At 35.9% G+C, this 16,227-nt stretch overlaps 7 protein-coding genes across 7 annotated transcripts; 4 read left to right on the forward strand and 3 right to left on the reverse strand. All coding sequences in view use genetic code 12, as the record gives it.

Annotated features, from left to right (window-relative positions):
- Positions 1-77: 77 nt before the first annotated feature.
- On the forward strand, positions 78-2,309 carry MNN15 (putative alpha-1,3-mannosyltransferase; the record flags this gene model as incomplete). Its single annotated transcript, XM_036812621.1, has 1 exon — positions 78-2,309. One exon carries the CDS (start codon positions 78-80, stop codon positions 2,307-2,309), a length of 2,232 nt encoding a protein of 743 aa, XP_036663711.1.
- Positions 2,310-2,402: 93 nt separating this feature from the next.
- Positions 2,403-3,374, reverse strand: CPAR2_105680 (uncharacterized protein; the record flags this gene model as incomplete). The annotated part of the gene is made up of 1 exon (XM_036812623.1): positions 2,403-3,374. One exon carries the CDS (start codon positions 3,372-3,374, stop codon positions 2,403-2,405), a length of 972 nt encoding a protein of 323 aa, XP_036663712.1.
- Positions 3,375-3,734: 360 nt separating this feature from the next.
- On the reverse strand, positions 3,735-4,679 carry HMX1 (Hmx1p; the record flags this gene model as incomplete). The annotated part of the gene is made up of 1 exon (XM_036812624.1): positions 3,735-4,679. The coding sequence occupies one exon, from the start codon at positions 4,677-4,679 to the stop codon at positions 3,735-3,737; it is 945 nt and encodes a 314-aa protein (XP_036663713.1).
- Positions 4,680-6,456: 1,777 nt separating this feature from the next.
- Positions 6,457-7,827, forward strand: CDC13 (Cdc13p; the record flags this gene model as incomplete). The annotated part of the gene is made up of 1 exon (XM_036812625.1): positions 6,457-7,827. One exon carries the CDS (start codon positions 6,457-6,459, stop codon positions 7,825-7,827), a length of 1,371 nt encoding a protein of 456 aa, XP_036663714.1.
- Positions 7,828-8,494: 667 nt separating this feature from the next.
- CPAR2_105710 (acid sphingomyelinase family protein) lies at positions 8,495-10,642 on the forward strand (the record flags this gene model as incomplete). The annotated part of the gene is made up of 1 exon (XM_036812626.1): positions 8,495-10,642. The coding sequence occupies one exon, from the start codon at positions 8,495-8,497 to the stop codon at positions 10,640-10,642; it is 2,148 nt and encodes a 715-aa protein (XP_036663715.1).
- A 194-nt stretch (positions 10,643-10,836) lies between these two features.
- CPAR2_105720 (uncharacterized protein) lies at positions 10,837-11,244 on the forward strand (the record flags this gene model as incomplete). Its single annotated transcript, XM_036812627.1, has 1 exon — positions 10,837-11,244. The coding sequence occupies one exon, from the start codon at positions 10,837-10,839 to the stop codon at positions 11,242-11,244; it is 408 nt and encodes a 135-aa protein (XP_036663716.1).
- An 88-nt stretch (positions 11,245-11,332) lies between these two features.
- Positions 11,333-13,768, reverse strand: CPAR2_105730 (uncharacterized protein; the record flags this gene model as incomplete). The annotated part of the gene is made up of 1 exon (XM_036812628.1): positions 11,333-13,768. One exon carries the CDS (start codon positions 13,766-13,768, stop codon positions 11,333-11,335), a length of 2,436 nt encoding a protein of 811 aa, XP_036663717.1.
- Between the last annotated feature and the right edge of the window lie 2,459 nt (positions 13,769-16,227).

The following is a 16,227-nucleotide window of genomic DNA, read 5'->3' on the forward strand; positions in this document are numbered from 1 at the left end:
AACCCTACACAGCAACTATAAATTAGGAAAAAGTTAAGGTAACAACAGGAGAACCACTGGCACGAGTTGAAGAAAACATGAGATTATCATTCAAAAGGATAGTGTTTTTAGCACTTATACTCATATCGCTACTGATTAGTATCCTACTATTGCAATCATCCACCAAACTCAAACAGCGATGGGACTTGGTTTGGGATACTGAGAGATTCGATCTAGATTCATACAAGGCGCATAATCTCAAAATAAGGCAAGACTTCCATTATACAAAGTACTTGTACCTGGGTTACGACAACTTCACCAAAGCATTTGCCAATGATTTGGATCGTATAAGGCAAGCGCCATTAAATGACAAATGCAAAGTATTTTTCAATCAATTTCAACAACAAAACCCTAAATGGAAACTAACGACGCATAACTCGGCTGCTGGCAGATTTGACAAATCCTCTGATAAAAAGCAGTCGTTTTTCAAAGAGCAGCAAAGGAAATTAGAAGAGATTTTCAAAAAGCAACATCGAGATTCACAGGACAAATTTGTCTTGACTAGAGAAGACAATAAAACGATTCTGCAGGAGTTTGATGCAAATGTCGCTAGATCGAAAGCGGTTATGCATGAAATGGCAGATGTCACTACCCAGTTGCGAGTGTTTGGCAAGTGCTTTATTGGTCAAGAGTTGAATGAAGACCAACAGGAAACATTTAATGATTTGAGCTCTAAATTTTTCCCCTTTTTGACCACTAAGCTCCCGTTGTTCAAAGTTCCTGGTGAAGATAGGTCTACTGGATGGCCAGTTGTCAACGAAGATGGATCTACTGAATACAAGACCGATGTGGATAAAGGAAACTATATTGATTTTGTGCATAAGCACTCCAGAGGTAAAGGAATTGTCATTTCTGCAGCAACGAGACATGCAAAGGATATCATGAAGTTGATCAAGATATTACGGGCTTTAAACAATGAGCTTCCGATACAAATTATGCATAAGGGAGATATAACTAAACGATCACTTGAATGGATGGAATCTGCAGCTACTGTTGACGTGAAAGAATTGTTGAACCCCACCATGGATGCGAATGATGATGCATACATGCCAGAGTTGAAATTACTAGAAAGTTATAAAGATTACGGGTCTCATTTCCCCAAACAAAACCTTCAGTTTGTCAATATTGCTCCTTGTATCGCTCGACAATACAAGTATCATTTTCCTGGCTATACAAACAAAATCTTGGCGGTTTTTTTTTCGACATTTGATGATGTGTTGTTGCTTGATGCTGATACTGTTCCTTTGGTGCCACCAAATGAATTTTTTGAATCTGAACAATATAGACGATCGGGTACTTTTTATTTCCAAGATCGTTCATTACGAGACACCAACGATTTCATTGAAACTAATTTCTTCACCAATTTGTTTCCAGCTAATGAAAGATCCATCGATACGTTATTTGATATACCTCGCATAACTGAAAAGACCTTGAATAACAAGTACATGACTGGATGGAGGCATTATCAAGAAGCAGGCGTTGTAGCGTTTAAAAAGACCCAGCATTATGTTGGTTTGCTTATGATGTTTCCCTTACTGCTTTGGACAGAGCCGGTACAATCGTCAATTTGGGGCGATAAGGAATTATATTGGTTGGCATTATCAACAGCTGGTGATGAAAATTACGAGTTTAACCCCGTGGCTGGTGCATCCATTGGTGAAAAGACTGTGCTTCTGAATCGCAAATTTTACCCCAATTCACCTAGTAATGAAGTATGTTCAACTCACCCGGGGCATGTGAACAAAGATGGTAAATTACTCTGGATCAATTCAGGGTTTGGCTATTGCAAGAAGAATGGATCATTTAGAGATCGAATCAAGTTCCCATTATCGACATTTTCCAAGGATGAATTACATCAATTGTTTAATTCACCATTGCAGATTCGTGCTGCGATTGTCCCGCCTGATTTACCAAAGTTTAGACAACCGGGCAGTCCGGTGGATGGAGAAGTGGAGGAGGAGAAATTTAAAAAATCATGGAAGTTTAGAAATAAGGATATTGATGAAATCAATGAGAATTTACCCTATGGTGCTCAACGAACTGAGTTTATTACTGAATGGGGCCCGCAAAAGGGGTGGGTTAAAAACTCTATATGTTTTGGGTATTATTATTGTGCTTATGATAAGGTGCAGAGTTATTCACCAGAAAAAGAGTTTGATGAGGGTCAATTGTTTGAGTTTGATGAAGAAAGTGTTCGCATGTATAATTATTTGAGTAAAGTTTGGAACTCGGCTGGGTTGAAAAAGCCAGGGACATCAAAGCTGAACTGATAGAATGGAGAGAAGCGGAATAGAGTGATATAGAATAGCGGCAGAAGGTTTATTAGTAGTAATTGACATTTATATTTTATTATAAGAATGTGTTTATTTCTTAACTGGAACAACAACGGTGTGAGTGCCCATTGGTTTAATCAAACGGTTTGTTTCCTTATCATAGCTCTCATCAGTGGTGTTTTTAGCAATAATATCCTCAATATGTGCCTTGACTTCGTCTCTCTTTTCCTGTGGCAAATCAGTAATATAACTTCTTGTTTCCCAGTATTTCCAAACATCATCTTTATCAATCAATTTATCATACAAGGCAAACAGATCCAACACTTTATTTTCAAAATATGGGTTCGACAACAAAATTGATCTCCATTTACCATGACGATATTGAGGTACTTTGACGTCGAAACTGTAGACGTATTTAGTCACTTCGTCGTTCCATTTTTGATTTGCAAAATATTGTTGCAATAACAACTCTTGATTGTTTTTGTTGGATTTCAAATCTAAATCCTGGTAATATCTTGTGCCTGCATTGTAGTAATTGCTTTCACGAACAATTGAATCTTGTGATGGTGAAATGTAATCGAAATTCCAAATCAAGCCCAATTTCCCATTTGGTTTTAAAATACGATGTATTTCTCGTAAACTTTCTTCATCAGCAAACCAATGGAACCCTTGGGCGATAATTACCGCATCAACTGAATTGTCATCAAAGGGAGTATTGTAACTTGAGGCTTGAACAACATTGTTTACTTGGGGGAAATTTTGTTTAAATGTTTGCAACATTCCCTTTGATGGATCAACAACCGATAAATTTTGACCCCAGCCATTATCAATTAAATTTTTGGTGAATTTTCCAGTACCACATGCAAGTTCAACAATGTGTTTATCATTATCAAATGTGAATGTATTGTCTTGCTTGTTGTATGTTGCAAGATTAAGATCAACTAAAAAGGGGTCAACGATAATGGGTGTAAATGAAGGACGATAAATGTCGTATAAAGAATGATTTGAATTGAAGGAACTGATGGCTATATCGTGAGCTGATTTTGTTGTGGCGGTTGACATTGATGCAATTGAAACCTGTCTTGGGGTTATTCTTGAAGTTAGGGATCGCCAGGGTCTGGTGAACATTATTTATATAGTGTCCAAAAAGCGGGGTGGCGGAGGGGAGTTTGGTGAAGAATTTCTCAAGACCCAAACGGACTTATAAAAATGTATATTGCGCGTATTCGTTTCGATTCCGAGTTTCGGGGAAAAGAAAAAGATTATCCGATGGTAGCAGGAATCAAAGATAAGTCCGATCAACTAACAGCTCAGCCATTGAGTGTTTCTACAACCCTGGATAGATTATCGTTTGTCAATATTTTCTCATAAAGTCGTTATATTAATAAATAAAAGATGGGTGTAATGCTATATATGTTTTCCTTATATAAAGTGATTAATAATTTTTTGCAAATACAACAATACTATTATGGCAACAATAGCATACAATGCATAATAACCTTTAGTTAAAACCATATAGGTCCAAGTACCATGTATCTTTTCCATGTTGTAAGCTTCCAATTCCGATAAGCATTGAGCATTTTGTTCAAATATGTATTTTGATTCTTCAATAATTTCCAATTTTTGTTCTTCAGTTAATCCATTTCTAGTAACCAATTCATAATCTCTCTTGTAAATAATTCTCAATAAATTTTCATCAGTAACATCAAAGTTGAAAAAATTGAATCCCATCTTGATAATGTCTTCATGTTTTAATCCATCCTTCAGTGGGTAAAACCCAGTGGCTTTGGCAAATGACGATCTCATTAATCTTCCACCCGCAAACAAGGCCAAGTACATGACGTGAAGGTATGCAAACAACAAGTATGGTTTTTCTTTAGTTGCTTCTATAATATGATTGGAAAATTTAATTTGTTGAGACATTTTGGGGCTGATAAACTTTTCCTTATGGTCATCATAAAAGAATAAAAGATCTTGTTCAGCTCTAGCAGTTCTGGCAATTTCTGGTTTCCAAACTTGTTTCAACATATCTGACCATTGTGAATCTTGTTCCAATTGGTAATTTAAAGCTTTTTCTATACTGGCAAAAATGTGGTAAAATGCTTGTAATCCTTGACGATACACTTTGTAATTACGTAAAGCAATAGCCATCTTTAAAGAAACCATCTTGTCCACTTTGTCATGTAAAGATCTGGTTTCTAAATTGATTCTATTAGCCAATGCACCAACATCTCTTTTAGCGGGTATTATTTCGTGTTGTGACAACTTGGTAGTAGCACCAGTAGTACTTAATTTAATGGCTTCTTTATTAGACATACTAAGGTCTCTTTGACTTGATGGTAATGTTACTGTGGTGGCTGTAGACATTGCGACTTGTAGATGTGAGAAGTATATGGGTATATAGATGTAAAAGTAAGGAAATAGTATTGGTAGTATTGTTTTTAATGGGTTATTTGATGATGTATTTATAGGACCGAATAGTAAGAATTGGTGGTGTATTGTGTTGGTGTATATTGTGTTCGGGGATATCGCTAGTTTGACATTTGGGTTAACAAATCCTGCATGTAAATACTATACCCGATAAAATACTTTGACAAATGACACAAAGACACACCCCCAACAAAAAGAACAAAAAGAACACTTAAGGTAAAGCACACACACCATCATCAACAATCAACAATCAACAAGCAACAAGCAACAAAATTGTGGCGTTTAAACAAATGATGAAACACGCAATCTCAGTCTACTTGTATATGAGTCAATGAAACTGCATTGTCTTTTGTTTCTCTCAAGCGGCTTAAAACAAATTGAGTATAGGTAGTTAAGGTACACACACACACACACACACATGCGCAAAGAGAAGAACAATGCAAACACATAGCCTCATCTCAACACCTCTGCTACATCTATTCGTACAAGGAATTAACGGTGTAGCAGAGTATACATTACAAAACGCGTCTAGAAGCAAATGTAAAAGAGATGTAAAGATGTCGCGTGATTGTTACTCTAAATACACATAAAACACCTGGACACATACATTATTATAAACAGTTTTCATCTTAATAGCGATAAAGCCCTGGCTGTTCCTATAAGTATTTTTCGAAGTGATGCTACAAACTACTTTTGTGCAGTACACACACGCCCACACTTTTATTTTTTCTTGTTTCCATTAATATGCGATTATACCCACTAAAAACTACGACCACTGCTGCCAACAGTAGCATAATGATAACACGCAAATAACATCACGAGACCATGGGAAAGAAGAAAGGCTCGCGTTTTACTCGTGTTAATTATATTCTCTCTTCTAATGATAATGATTTCCCTGAAAATTTATTGCTGTTATCCCATGTAATAGAATATGTGGCTTTTTCTAAGCTGCGCATATAGAAGTTAAATAGAGGATCAAAAGAACAATTTTTATCTATTTGATCAATTGCGTGTATTTTTGTTACCCTTTCTAAACAATAACTCAACAAAACAGAGCTCTACTACAACAAAACAATGAACCTCTATGTTGTCAACAAATTCTTTTGACTCGTCTTCGTTTTTCTTCTCTTCCTCTTCGTTGTTGTGCTTCTCCATATTTCGGAATTTCATTTTGTTGAGAAGAGTTTTGTAAAAAATTATCAAATGAGAAAAGTTTATAACGAACTTTAAAAGCCGTGTTAGTCCCAACAACACAATCATTGTTCTTTTGGGTGTAATGTAGTGACAATTGTGGAACGAGAGCAAAGATCATTTGCATATACACAATACTCTCTATGAGAAAGCTTCTTCCATGCACGTATAAACAAGTATAACACTCACTCAGAAAAACAATATCACACACTCCTCAAAGAAAACATCGTTCAACAAACAAGTTCAAGCTACTGCAAAGTCTTCCGTTCTATCTCCAGTACGGTATTTCTCACATTTTCATTTCCCTCCACCTTTGTCAACGCGTTCTTGATTTTTTGACCCCAAACGCGCAAAAAAGCGAAAAATGAAAAAAAAAAAAAAAATGTAACCAATGCTGATGATGTCGTTGCCTACTGCAACTACCACTGCAACTACTACAGTAACTACTGGCACTACTGCTGCTATTACCGTCATTTGTTTAATTGTCCTCCCGTTACTCCAGACTTAATTCTTCTCTTATCTAATGAATGGAAGACCCAATCCGGTGAGGAGAATTTGTGAAATCCCCAAAATAGAAGGAAATTGTCATTTAGGCAGACCCTACAAAACAAGGACTTATGTCTTGATATTGAAATTTGAGCAATTTGATGATAACAGATACAGTATGTGGTCTACTGACTTTACTTCAAACGTTCAGATAGATTCCGAATTGGGTGAAGATGAAAAGGAGTTTACAGTGCTAAAAACTGACGACAATAAAGTACTTCGTATCGTGGTTTATGATGATAAAGTTCGCGATATTCTCGAAACATATAATCAGGCTCATCCCTCATATGCATTGCAAGTACCCGAAAGGGGGAGTACGAGAAATGAAATGCAAGTGGATGATAAATTAATGATTTTCGGTATGACACTCAGTTGGAGGGAGTATAGGGGTATCTTTGAACCATGGGCTTATGATCTAGAAATCGTTGAATGGGAATACCTTGATGATGCTGGAAGAAAGGCAGTATCTTCATTGTATAAAAATATACTAAAGAAAAAACATTATATCAAAGCCCTTGATCCAAAGTTGGTAAAGGATGTTATTTCTGAGGAATTTTTGAGGACTGTGTCTGTTAATGATGATGATGATGACGATGACGAACTTTCTGAAATGTCACTGTATGAGGATGATCTGGTAGATCAGAGTATTACACATGTAACTCAAGCTCAAGCTCGTCAAAATGTCATCATTGATGATGTTGTCTATTCTATAGAACAAGACTTGACTCAAGATCAAATTGGTAATGTAAACACAACCCAAGAGATGGGACACAAGCGAATCAATTCGGTGCCTGATTTTAATGATGGAGGTGCAAAAAGATCGAAACAGGGATCCTCATCCTCTGATGAGAATAACTTTTATGATGCCCAGACGCAAAATAAGGGTGTTGTGAGAACAAGCAACGCTTCCAGCACTAGCGACAATGCCAGTGGTGTGTTTACCACTATTTGCGAACTAAACAAGTTGGACCAGCACACAATTGACAACAAGACATACAATGTTGTTTGTGACATTTTACATGCCTCGCCATGCGATAAAGAATGGTTTTCTTTTAAATCGTATGAAGTTAACCCATTAACAGAAGATTTGGAATTGAGCCATACTCAACTACAAACCATCGAGTTCATAATCACTGATCCTGCCAAACCCGACAATTATGAGTTGGATCAGGGTGAGTATTTGTCAATCTATCTTGATGGACCTCAAGTGGTGAAATTGAACAAGACCAGTTGCGTCACTCGGAAACTACTCAATTTCGCTTGGGATAAGACTCATGATGATTCTATTTTGAGGTTAAAATTACGCAAAGTGCAAAGAGAGACGGTGGTATGGACTGTTGAATGGTGAAGGAACAACTTGGTAGTTAAATTGAATTTGGTCGCGTACTTTAGTTATGCCTCAACAATGTCAAATGAAGGCATTCGATCTGAAAACATTTGAGCTATATCAACTGCAACATGAGGATGTGATCCGATTTTTACCGGCACGTCCAATTATTTCCCACGGGTAAATAGCAACAACAAAGACACAATTGCCATTTGCAAATCATCGTCAATATCTCTTGACGATCCAAAATTATACAATCAAACATCATGACACAATTTTCAATTTAATCTCATGCACCACATGGGGTCGGTTTGTATAATTTGTGATATATTCATCTCTCTCCATTCTATTGTTCTTTGAGAGGTGGCACGTGTGTCAAATTGGTTCCTTAAAATTCTACAGTTGCAAAAAAACCAGAAAAAGAGAGCACAAAAATGAAATTGCATAGCAAATAAATGTGCCATTCCAATTGTTTTCTGTTTTTAGTTCCGACATTGTATTTTTTATTGAATAGACGATGGAGCAGGAGACCATGTGGGATACTCAAGTTGAATACCACATGCAAACTATGATATTCGCTTAAGCATCCTGATTATAAATAGGGGAGGGTCCGATTCTAATCAAACCTTCGGGTGTGCCTCAGTGTACCCTACTCGCATTATACGAACCCTAAAAGGAGATATAAACGATGCTCGTCACCAAACTCATCTATGTTGTAACATTCGCTGCTGTTTCTTTGTCTTACACAATACCTGGCCATAGTTCCCTTCAACGTCAAGTCATGGCCAAGAGAGCACTGCAGGAGGATATCACCGAGGAAATATATCGCAATTTGCCAGCCACTGAAATTGACTTTATCAACTACCACATCAAGAATCTTACCAACGCCAATGCCACTGGCACCGTTTCCAAATGTGATCAGTGTAAAAATAGAATGAAGTATGCCAAGTCATTGGTTGAAGAGTACCCTGAACACCAACATTTGGTGAGTTTGCTCTTGTATAAGGATTGTGTTAATAATAACCCCAAAAAGCCCAATTCATGCATCAACAAGGAGTTTTTCATCACTACTGATTCGCAAAATTTTGAAGCATTTAATGATGATTACGATTCGGGTATTACTTCTGGTACAAGTGTCAATTTCTTTGATAATGATTACCTTCACGTTATTAAACACTTTAATGTTTCTAGCGATTTGGATTTAGAGTATTATTGTTATTTCAAATGGAGTAAAGCTTGTGATTTGCCCGAGACGCCAGATGTGGTTGAGTTGTTTGATCTTGAAAGCTGGTGGCCAGAAAAGAAACCAGAGTATAATAATCAACCACAGTATAAGAATAATAGCGAGAGGTTTAATGTTGTTCATGTGACCGATTTCCATATTCAGCCGAGGTATGAATTGGGTTCGGAATCCAATTGTACTCAAGTACCATGCTGCTTACCAGAGTCCTATAATAAAGTTCTTCCCGGTAAGGATTACAACTTCACTCAATACTACAAAAACCTCGACCCCTTTATTGACACCTTTGATTTCTCGTTTTATCCTGATGCTCATTACGATGAAAACGATCAGTACATCAAAGGGGACTACTATGATTTCCCAAAGTATCGTGGCTATAATTGGCAAAATGCGCCAGCAACTAGCTTTGGAGCCTACCTTTCCGATACACCAGAGTTGTTGATGAATAATTCTCTAATCGAAGTGGCCAAATTGCACAAGGATAAGAATTTCGAATTTGTTTTATTCACTGGTGATTTAGTTGACCATGATACGGTACACGCTACACCCAATGTGACAAAAGAATCAGAAGTGACTTCGTTCAACTTGATGAAACATTTCTTGAACAATATCACTGTATTGCCTTCATTGGGTAACCATGATGCTTTCCCATATGCACAAGTGGCTCCATTGCAATACGATAGAAACAACTCATATGAATACAACATCGATGACATGGTTAATTTGTGGATCAATAACGAATGGTTTGATGAAAAAGATGCCAACGATTTGAAAGATCATTACACTGGATTCTCATATGTTACCAATAGAGGCTTGAAAGTTATTGCATTAAACTCAAATGCGTACTATGTTTCCAACTTGTGGAATTATCTTGATCAATCAACTAACCCCGACTTGTTTGGCAATTGGAAATTTCTTGTTGATGAGTTGGTGGAATCAGAGCAAAAGGGACAAAGGGTTTGGATAATTGCCCATGTTCCACCAAATGGTGGTGATGCATTGCCACTTCAGTCAAGAATCTTTGGTAAGATAGTGGAAAGATTCTCTCCATACACCATTGCAAGTTTGTTCTATGGTCACACTCACGTGGATGAATTCTCCATTTTGTACACAAGCAATGTCACTGCTGCTGATGCGGTTGCTGAAGATGTCATCAATATGGCATGGGTAGCTCAATCGGTGACACCATTCACCAGCTACAATCCTTCATGGAAATGGTATGAAGTGGAACACGAGAGTTTTAACGTCATTAATGCGTACAATTACTACACTCAATTGAATTTGACGTTCACCAATGGTGGCGAAGAGCCACAATGGGAAGTTGAGTATAGTGCTAGGGATTATTATGACCCCGAACACACTTGGCCAGAAGATGCTCCATTGAATGGGACGTTTTGGCACAATTATGTTGCTGAAAAGTTATGGAATACCACTGACATTGAATTTGCTCAAAAGTTTATGGATCTCAAGTATAGATTGAGTCCATTGACCCCTAAATGTAACGTGAATGGAACATTATCAAATGAGTGTTTTAACAACAACTGTTTTATCAATTTCTATTCTGATAATAATATCAAGTGCATGAAGAAGAAGTAAAGTGTTGGCATACGTGCTATGCTTTTTTGTCGTTGTTTTCCGGTTATTATATACAGTGTAGTTTATAGTTTTCTATTGAATAAAGTTTGTTTTTGATTTGCAAAGTAGGATTAGAGCGCAATGGAAAATCCATCAAGAAAAATTGCGCATCTCGGGTGTTGAATAAGTTCCAGTTACACAGCACACCGCACACTATGATCAGTCTACAGCTCACGAAATTCATCAACCCATGTGTAACATTACTTACCACCAGACCACTAATTACATCATCCATAACTCAAGCATCCTCGTCATCCTCAGCATCCTCGTCATCCTTGCCATTGAAATCATCAAAATCGCGATCTAAACCCAAACCCGCCAGCAACAACATTCCATCCCTTGAAGAGTTCCTATTTCAACAACGAGTCAAACGAGTTTACCGAGCAGTACTTCGACAACTTTACAAGCACCACGAACGTGATGATTTAGTCAGATTTATCCGCGATGAATTCAAAATCAATGCCAATGAACGTGATTTGAATCATCGGAAATATCTATTGAGTTTGGGCGTTAGTCAAATTGCTTCAATGAGTGCTAGTTTAGGGCTAAAAGTGGATTTGTAGGAGTTGAATGAGAAGTGGTTTTTTCTAAAGAATACGATTGTTTTTATGCATTGGGTTCTCAAAGAGTTCCAAAGATTATGTGCATTGTCTATATGTTATTCAAGATGGATTTTGTCGACGCAGCAATCGACTCTTTGATTTCAGTGATTGTGTTTGCTAATACCGTTTCATCCAAGCCCATTCCAAGCTCATCATTCAAACCGAAACTTGTCACTTGCTCATCAATCGCATCATATTGTAGCTGTACAAATTCCAATTTCTTCAAATCGGAAACTAAATTTGTTGTTGCTTGTAATATAGATTTAGTAGTCTTGATCGACTGTTGAGTTTTGCCCTTTGATTGTGTAGATATGAATCCAACAATTTTGATGAATTCAACTAAATTGATTAGATTTTCATTCAATTGGTATGATAAAGTGGAAGAAATCTTTGGCATGATTTGTGATTTGAGTTTATCGATTTTAAAATTCTTCAAAATGAAGTTGGATAATGATTGGCATTCATCCAGTTTAATATCGGTCTGAATTTTCAACAAGTTGTAATACATTTTGAAAAGAGTAGCTGTGAATGGATTAGCACTGATATTATGAGGTTGTGAAGTGCTTATAATTTTGTTGAATTGTTTCAATAACCCAATTGAATCTTCTTCAGAGCTATCCAACACGATTGCATAGATAATCAATTTGAGTTTAGTTGTTTTGTCATCCGCTGGTATTGAACACAACTTGTTTGATTTAGCATCTTCCAATTTCGAATTCACAACAAGCCCAGTCCATTCCGAATTGAAATCTCGATTATCTGTCCAAGTTGATGATGACAAGATTGAATTTGCATTCTCCTTTAAGTAATGAGCGAAATAGTTCAAGTAGCCTTTATCGGAAAGAATTAATGAAGTTTGAATGATTCGTTGTAATATGGTGTTTATCGTCACTGAATTTTGTAATCGTTGGCCAAGTTGAATAAAACTGGTCAACTTGCTATATATTTGCAGCTCAAATCCTCCCAATACTGTGTGTTTTACTTCATGTTTTGCTGTAAGGTAAAAACGGAAAATGTCAATGAATTGATCAAGGCTTGATTTTGTCGCTGGGACCATATTTGTAAGATAGTATCCCAAAGTTTCATGTTGAATCATTTTGATCTTTAATGACTCGTAAATGGGTAAAATCGTATCATTGGTGTTTAGTTGTGAGTAAAGCTTGATCAACCACACTTTTAATCTATAATTGTACTTGTCCTTAATAAGTAGTTGCTTTATAATGGCGATGCTTTGGATAACATGTGATGGCAGTGGATTCTCTGACAAAATTTCAAGAATAGATATTAAAAGAGCATCACTTAATGGGTCATTATCAAACTCGGATCTATTTTCGGAACTCTCTTCTTTTCTAAAGTGTTGATAAATCATTCCATTTTTGACATGAGGGACAAATTTTTGATTATTTACAAGCGTGAAAAGATCCTTGTCGTCTCGAGGTGGGTTTGCCAATATTGCATTAGTTGAGCTTTTCACTTTATTGTAAAATTCTGTTGGCAAATAGTCCTTGTACTTGGAAAGATCACTAAAACAACACATCTTGGTCTTGAACTTGGCAAAATAAGTCTCAATGTCGTGGTGTAATTGTTCCTGTTCAGTTTTGTATAAGAGGTCCAATTCAATTTTGGTCAACAATTCGTTCCTACTGCCACCCAATTTTGATTGAAGGTCGTGATAACTGATGCCAAGTTCTTGTCCAGCTTTGATCCACAATTGCCAAGTATCATAATCATCAAACTTATCCTCTAGTAATAATTTGCTGGTATGATTGTAAAGTTGAGTCCAATTCTCATTTTTACCCATAGCTTCCATATAAAGTAATTGCATTTCCAAATCCAATGGGAATTTGACATCACTTAATACTGATTCAATTGTGGAGTAATCATTTTCCAAGAGCAAAAATCGTGTATACACAAACAACTCTTGGCAGTTAACAAATAGCTCCTTCTCCACCAATCCCTCAATCAATTTCTTGCCAAATTGCTTATACAATTTCAATTTAGAATCTTCTTCGTTCTCTTCACCTTGCTTTATCAACAAGTAGAAACTAAAACTGTACCAAAAAGTATACTTTCGATCTTTTTTACTTTTGTTCAAAAATGAAAAGATTTTGTTAAATTGTTTCACATTCAAATCAGGGATTGAATTTTCAAACCAAATGGTGCTCAATTCTTGAGCCAATATTGGATATTTCTGAATTGGTTTTTCAAAACATAAATCAGCCTCTTTTGGCATCTCTACTGACTTGAAAAATTCATTAAGCTCAATCACGGTGTTGATTTCATTTGGAACGCTTTGCAATAAGGCCAAGTTATTTTCAATGGCCTTGTCTTTAGATCCAGTTTTGTACAAGATCTTATTTAATAACGCTCGATAAATGGTTTTATTTGGGTGTTTTTTGATCTTCTCAAGTAAAGAGGATTGAGCAATTGTATATTGACCTGCATCGATATACTCTATTATCTTTTCATCTGAGGGAGAAAACATTGGTTTTGGTGTAAGGCAGTTTTCGCTTTGAAGACTGATTTTATTTTTTTTTCTTTTTTTTTTTTTTTGCACTCGGCATTTGTCAATGTGAGAACTCAAGTTTTGCAATAATTATGCAGATACACAATATGTGGTTTTTCTACCTACATACCTGAGTTGCTTTGAGCACCATACTGGAGAATTTAAATGCGTGCCGTTGGGGTTCAAAAGATTGGCAAAATTTTACCTTTGGTACATTCAGTTCCGTGGTGTTTGTTTTCTCGAGTTCGTGAGATATTTCATGTACCTTCTTTATACAAGGAATTGATGTCAAAGGATTGTATTCAAATTACTGCAAATTTTTCAAGTTCTCACTGCATTTCATAGGTAATTGTTTTAGGAAACTAAAACAACGGGCGTTTAAGTGTGGTGACTTTCATTTGTCTCTTAAGCAGCCTTGATGTGTTCCCACATCTTTAGCTAGGTGTAAGATATATTTCTTAGTATGTCGTAAACCTCGGATAAATTATTCGCGACACAAAACGCCTTCAATAAGATTTACGGAATAGCATTATTGTGTCTGTCTGTGTGGCGAGAACGGGGGGGGGGGAAGGCAATAATTGACTACAGTGTTTTTATTTTTATTTCATACTAGTGCGACATAAATAATTCATACCAACACGACATTTATTTTTCATACTAAAATGACATAAATTTTCATACCAATGCGACATAATTTTTCAAACCAACGCGACATAAATTTTCAAACTACAAAATTATCCAAAAGAATTTCCACATCTCTGACCTAGTTGGGCCTGATTTTGAAGAATTGAGGCAACAAGATTAAAAGTATGAAATAATACCAAATCAATTTTTTTTGTTTGAGCTTAATTCTTTTCTACTGTCCTCTCTTGAACCCGTTTGCAGTCATTTTCTCAACCTAATGTTGAATATATGTTAAACATAAACATATTTCAAACTTATAATTCAAGTTTCCTCACTAAAATATGTTGTGTTATGCCAAATTACTATTAAAGATATTTTTGTTATGCTCATTTTATAATAAAGGAAGTTTGTATTCTTCTGTTAATGATTAATTAAGGAAGTTTGTACTCTTCTAAACTAATATAAATAAGGATGATTATTTCCCTTAAAAATGTAAAACTTGATTGAAGAGATTAACTCTTATCACATATAAAGTTTCATTATTATTAATAGCTTATTATGAATAACCTGTTGTAATTGTGGTGTTTTTATAATGGTAGGAAGTGAAAATGGCTAGGATATAAAGACATTGAAGTTAATGAAATATGATGATGTTATATGATGAATCAGGTGTGTGTGGTTGTAGTGATTAATTATGAGATGGTAGTATTATGATGAATATGAGTAGTATGAATTGTAGTAGATGAGGACCTAAAGAATGTGACAATGTATATATATATTTATAATGACATATCTTCGGCAAAGAAGAAGAGTTGTATAGTTATAAATTTTTTTATAAAATTTGTTTTGAATTCTCCCAATTTATATGGGTAGATTGGTAGCATACAATATGTTGTTCAACATCAATTGGTAGCACAAAGAATGTATCTTTCAACATAACCACTTTGAAAGTATTATAGGTACTCAGTCTGAGACCCCTACTCAGGTTGATGGTAGTCCTGAGTTACAACAGCTAAAAGCTGTCTCATTCCCATTTCCAAGGGGCCATAGTTTAGAAAGATCTCTTTTCTAACAATATGGTATAAAGCTACTAGCATGTTTACAGAAACCTTGATAGCTTTCTAAGGTTATCTTTGCTGTTGATTCTCTTACCCTTGGAGTTAATTGTTCTTTTCTAGATAAGTTTGACCGCTTAACTTTAGCCTTACACACCGACTAAACTCTTCAATTGCATTTAACGAAGGAGAATAAGCGGGCAAAAATACTAGTTCCATTCCACTCTGAGCCACCAATAACTCGAGGTCACGACGCTTATGGATGGCTGCGTTATCAAGTACTAAATACTTCATTTCCTTAAGTGCCTGGTTTGTTTCAATTTCTCTATGTTGAAGTATGAGTCTTCTACAATATATAAATGGTGTCTAATAACATAAACACTCTGTAATATACAATATTTTTATTTTTTATTCATACTAGTGCGTCAAAATTATTCATGCCAATTCGCCTTAAATTTTTCGTACTAGCGCGCGCACTAAACTACACTGAAAATCATTGTAGCCAGACTGTGTCGCGCTGGTATGAAAATTTTAGGTAGGATTGGTATGAGAAATTAGCGCGCATTAGTATGAAAGAAAGATAAAAATACTGTATGAAAAAAAAAAATAGAAATACTGTACACCATAGATTGTGCGCTACCGTGTGCTAATGGTGTTATGTGAGCTCTCAATTGCTGATTAAATACGATTCTATATTTGAACCTTCTGTACATATTTCAGGAATAACGTTACTCAATTATACAGTATAATATATAAGTA

The sequence above is a fragment of the Candida parapsilosis genome, contig 005569 (genome assembly GCF_000182765.1).
Source record: "Candida parapsilosis strain CDC317 annotated contig 005569".
In the NCBI taxonomy this organism is placed as follows: domain Eukaryota; kingdom Fungi; phylum Ascomycota; class Pichiomycetes; order Serinales; family Debaryomycetaceae; genus Lodderomyces; species Lodderomyces parapsilosis.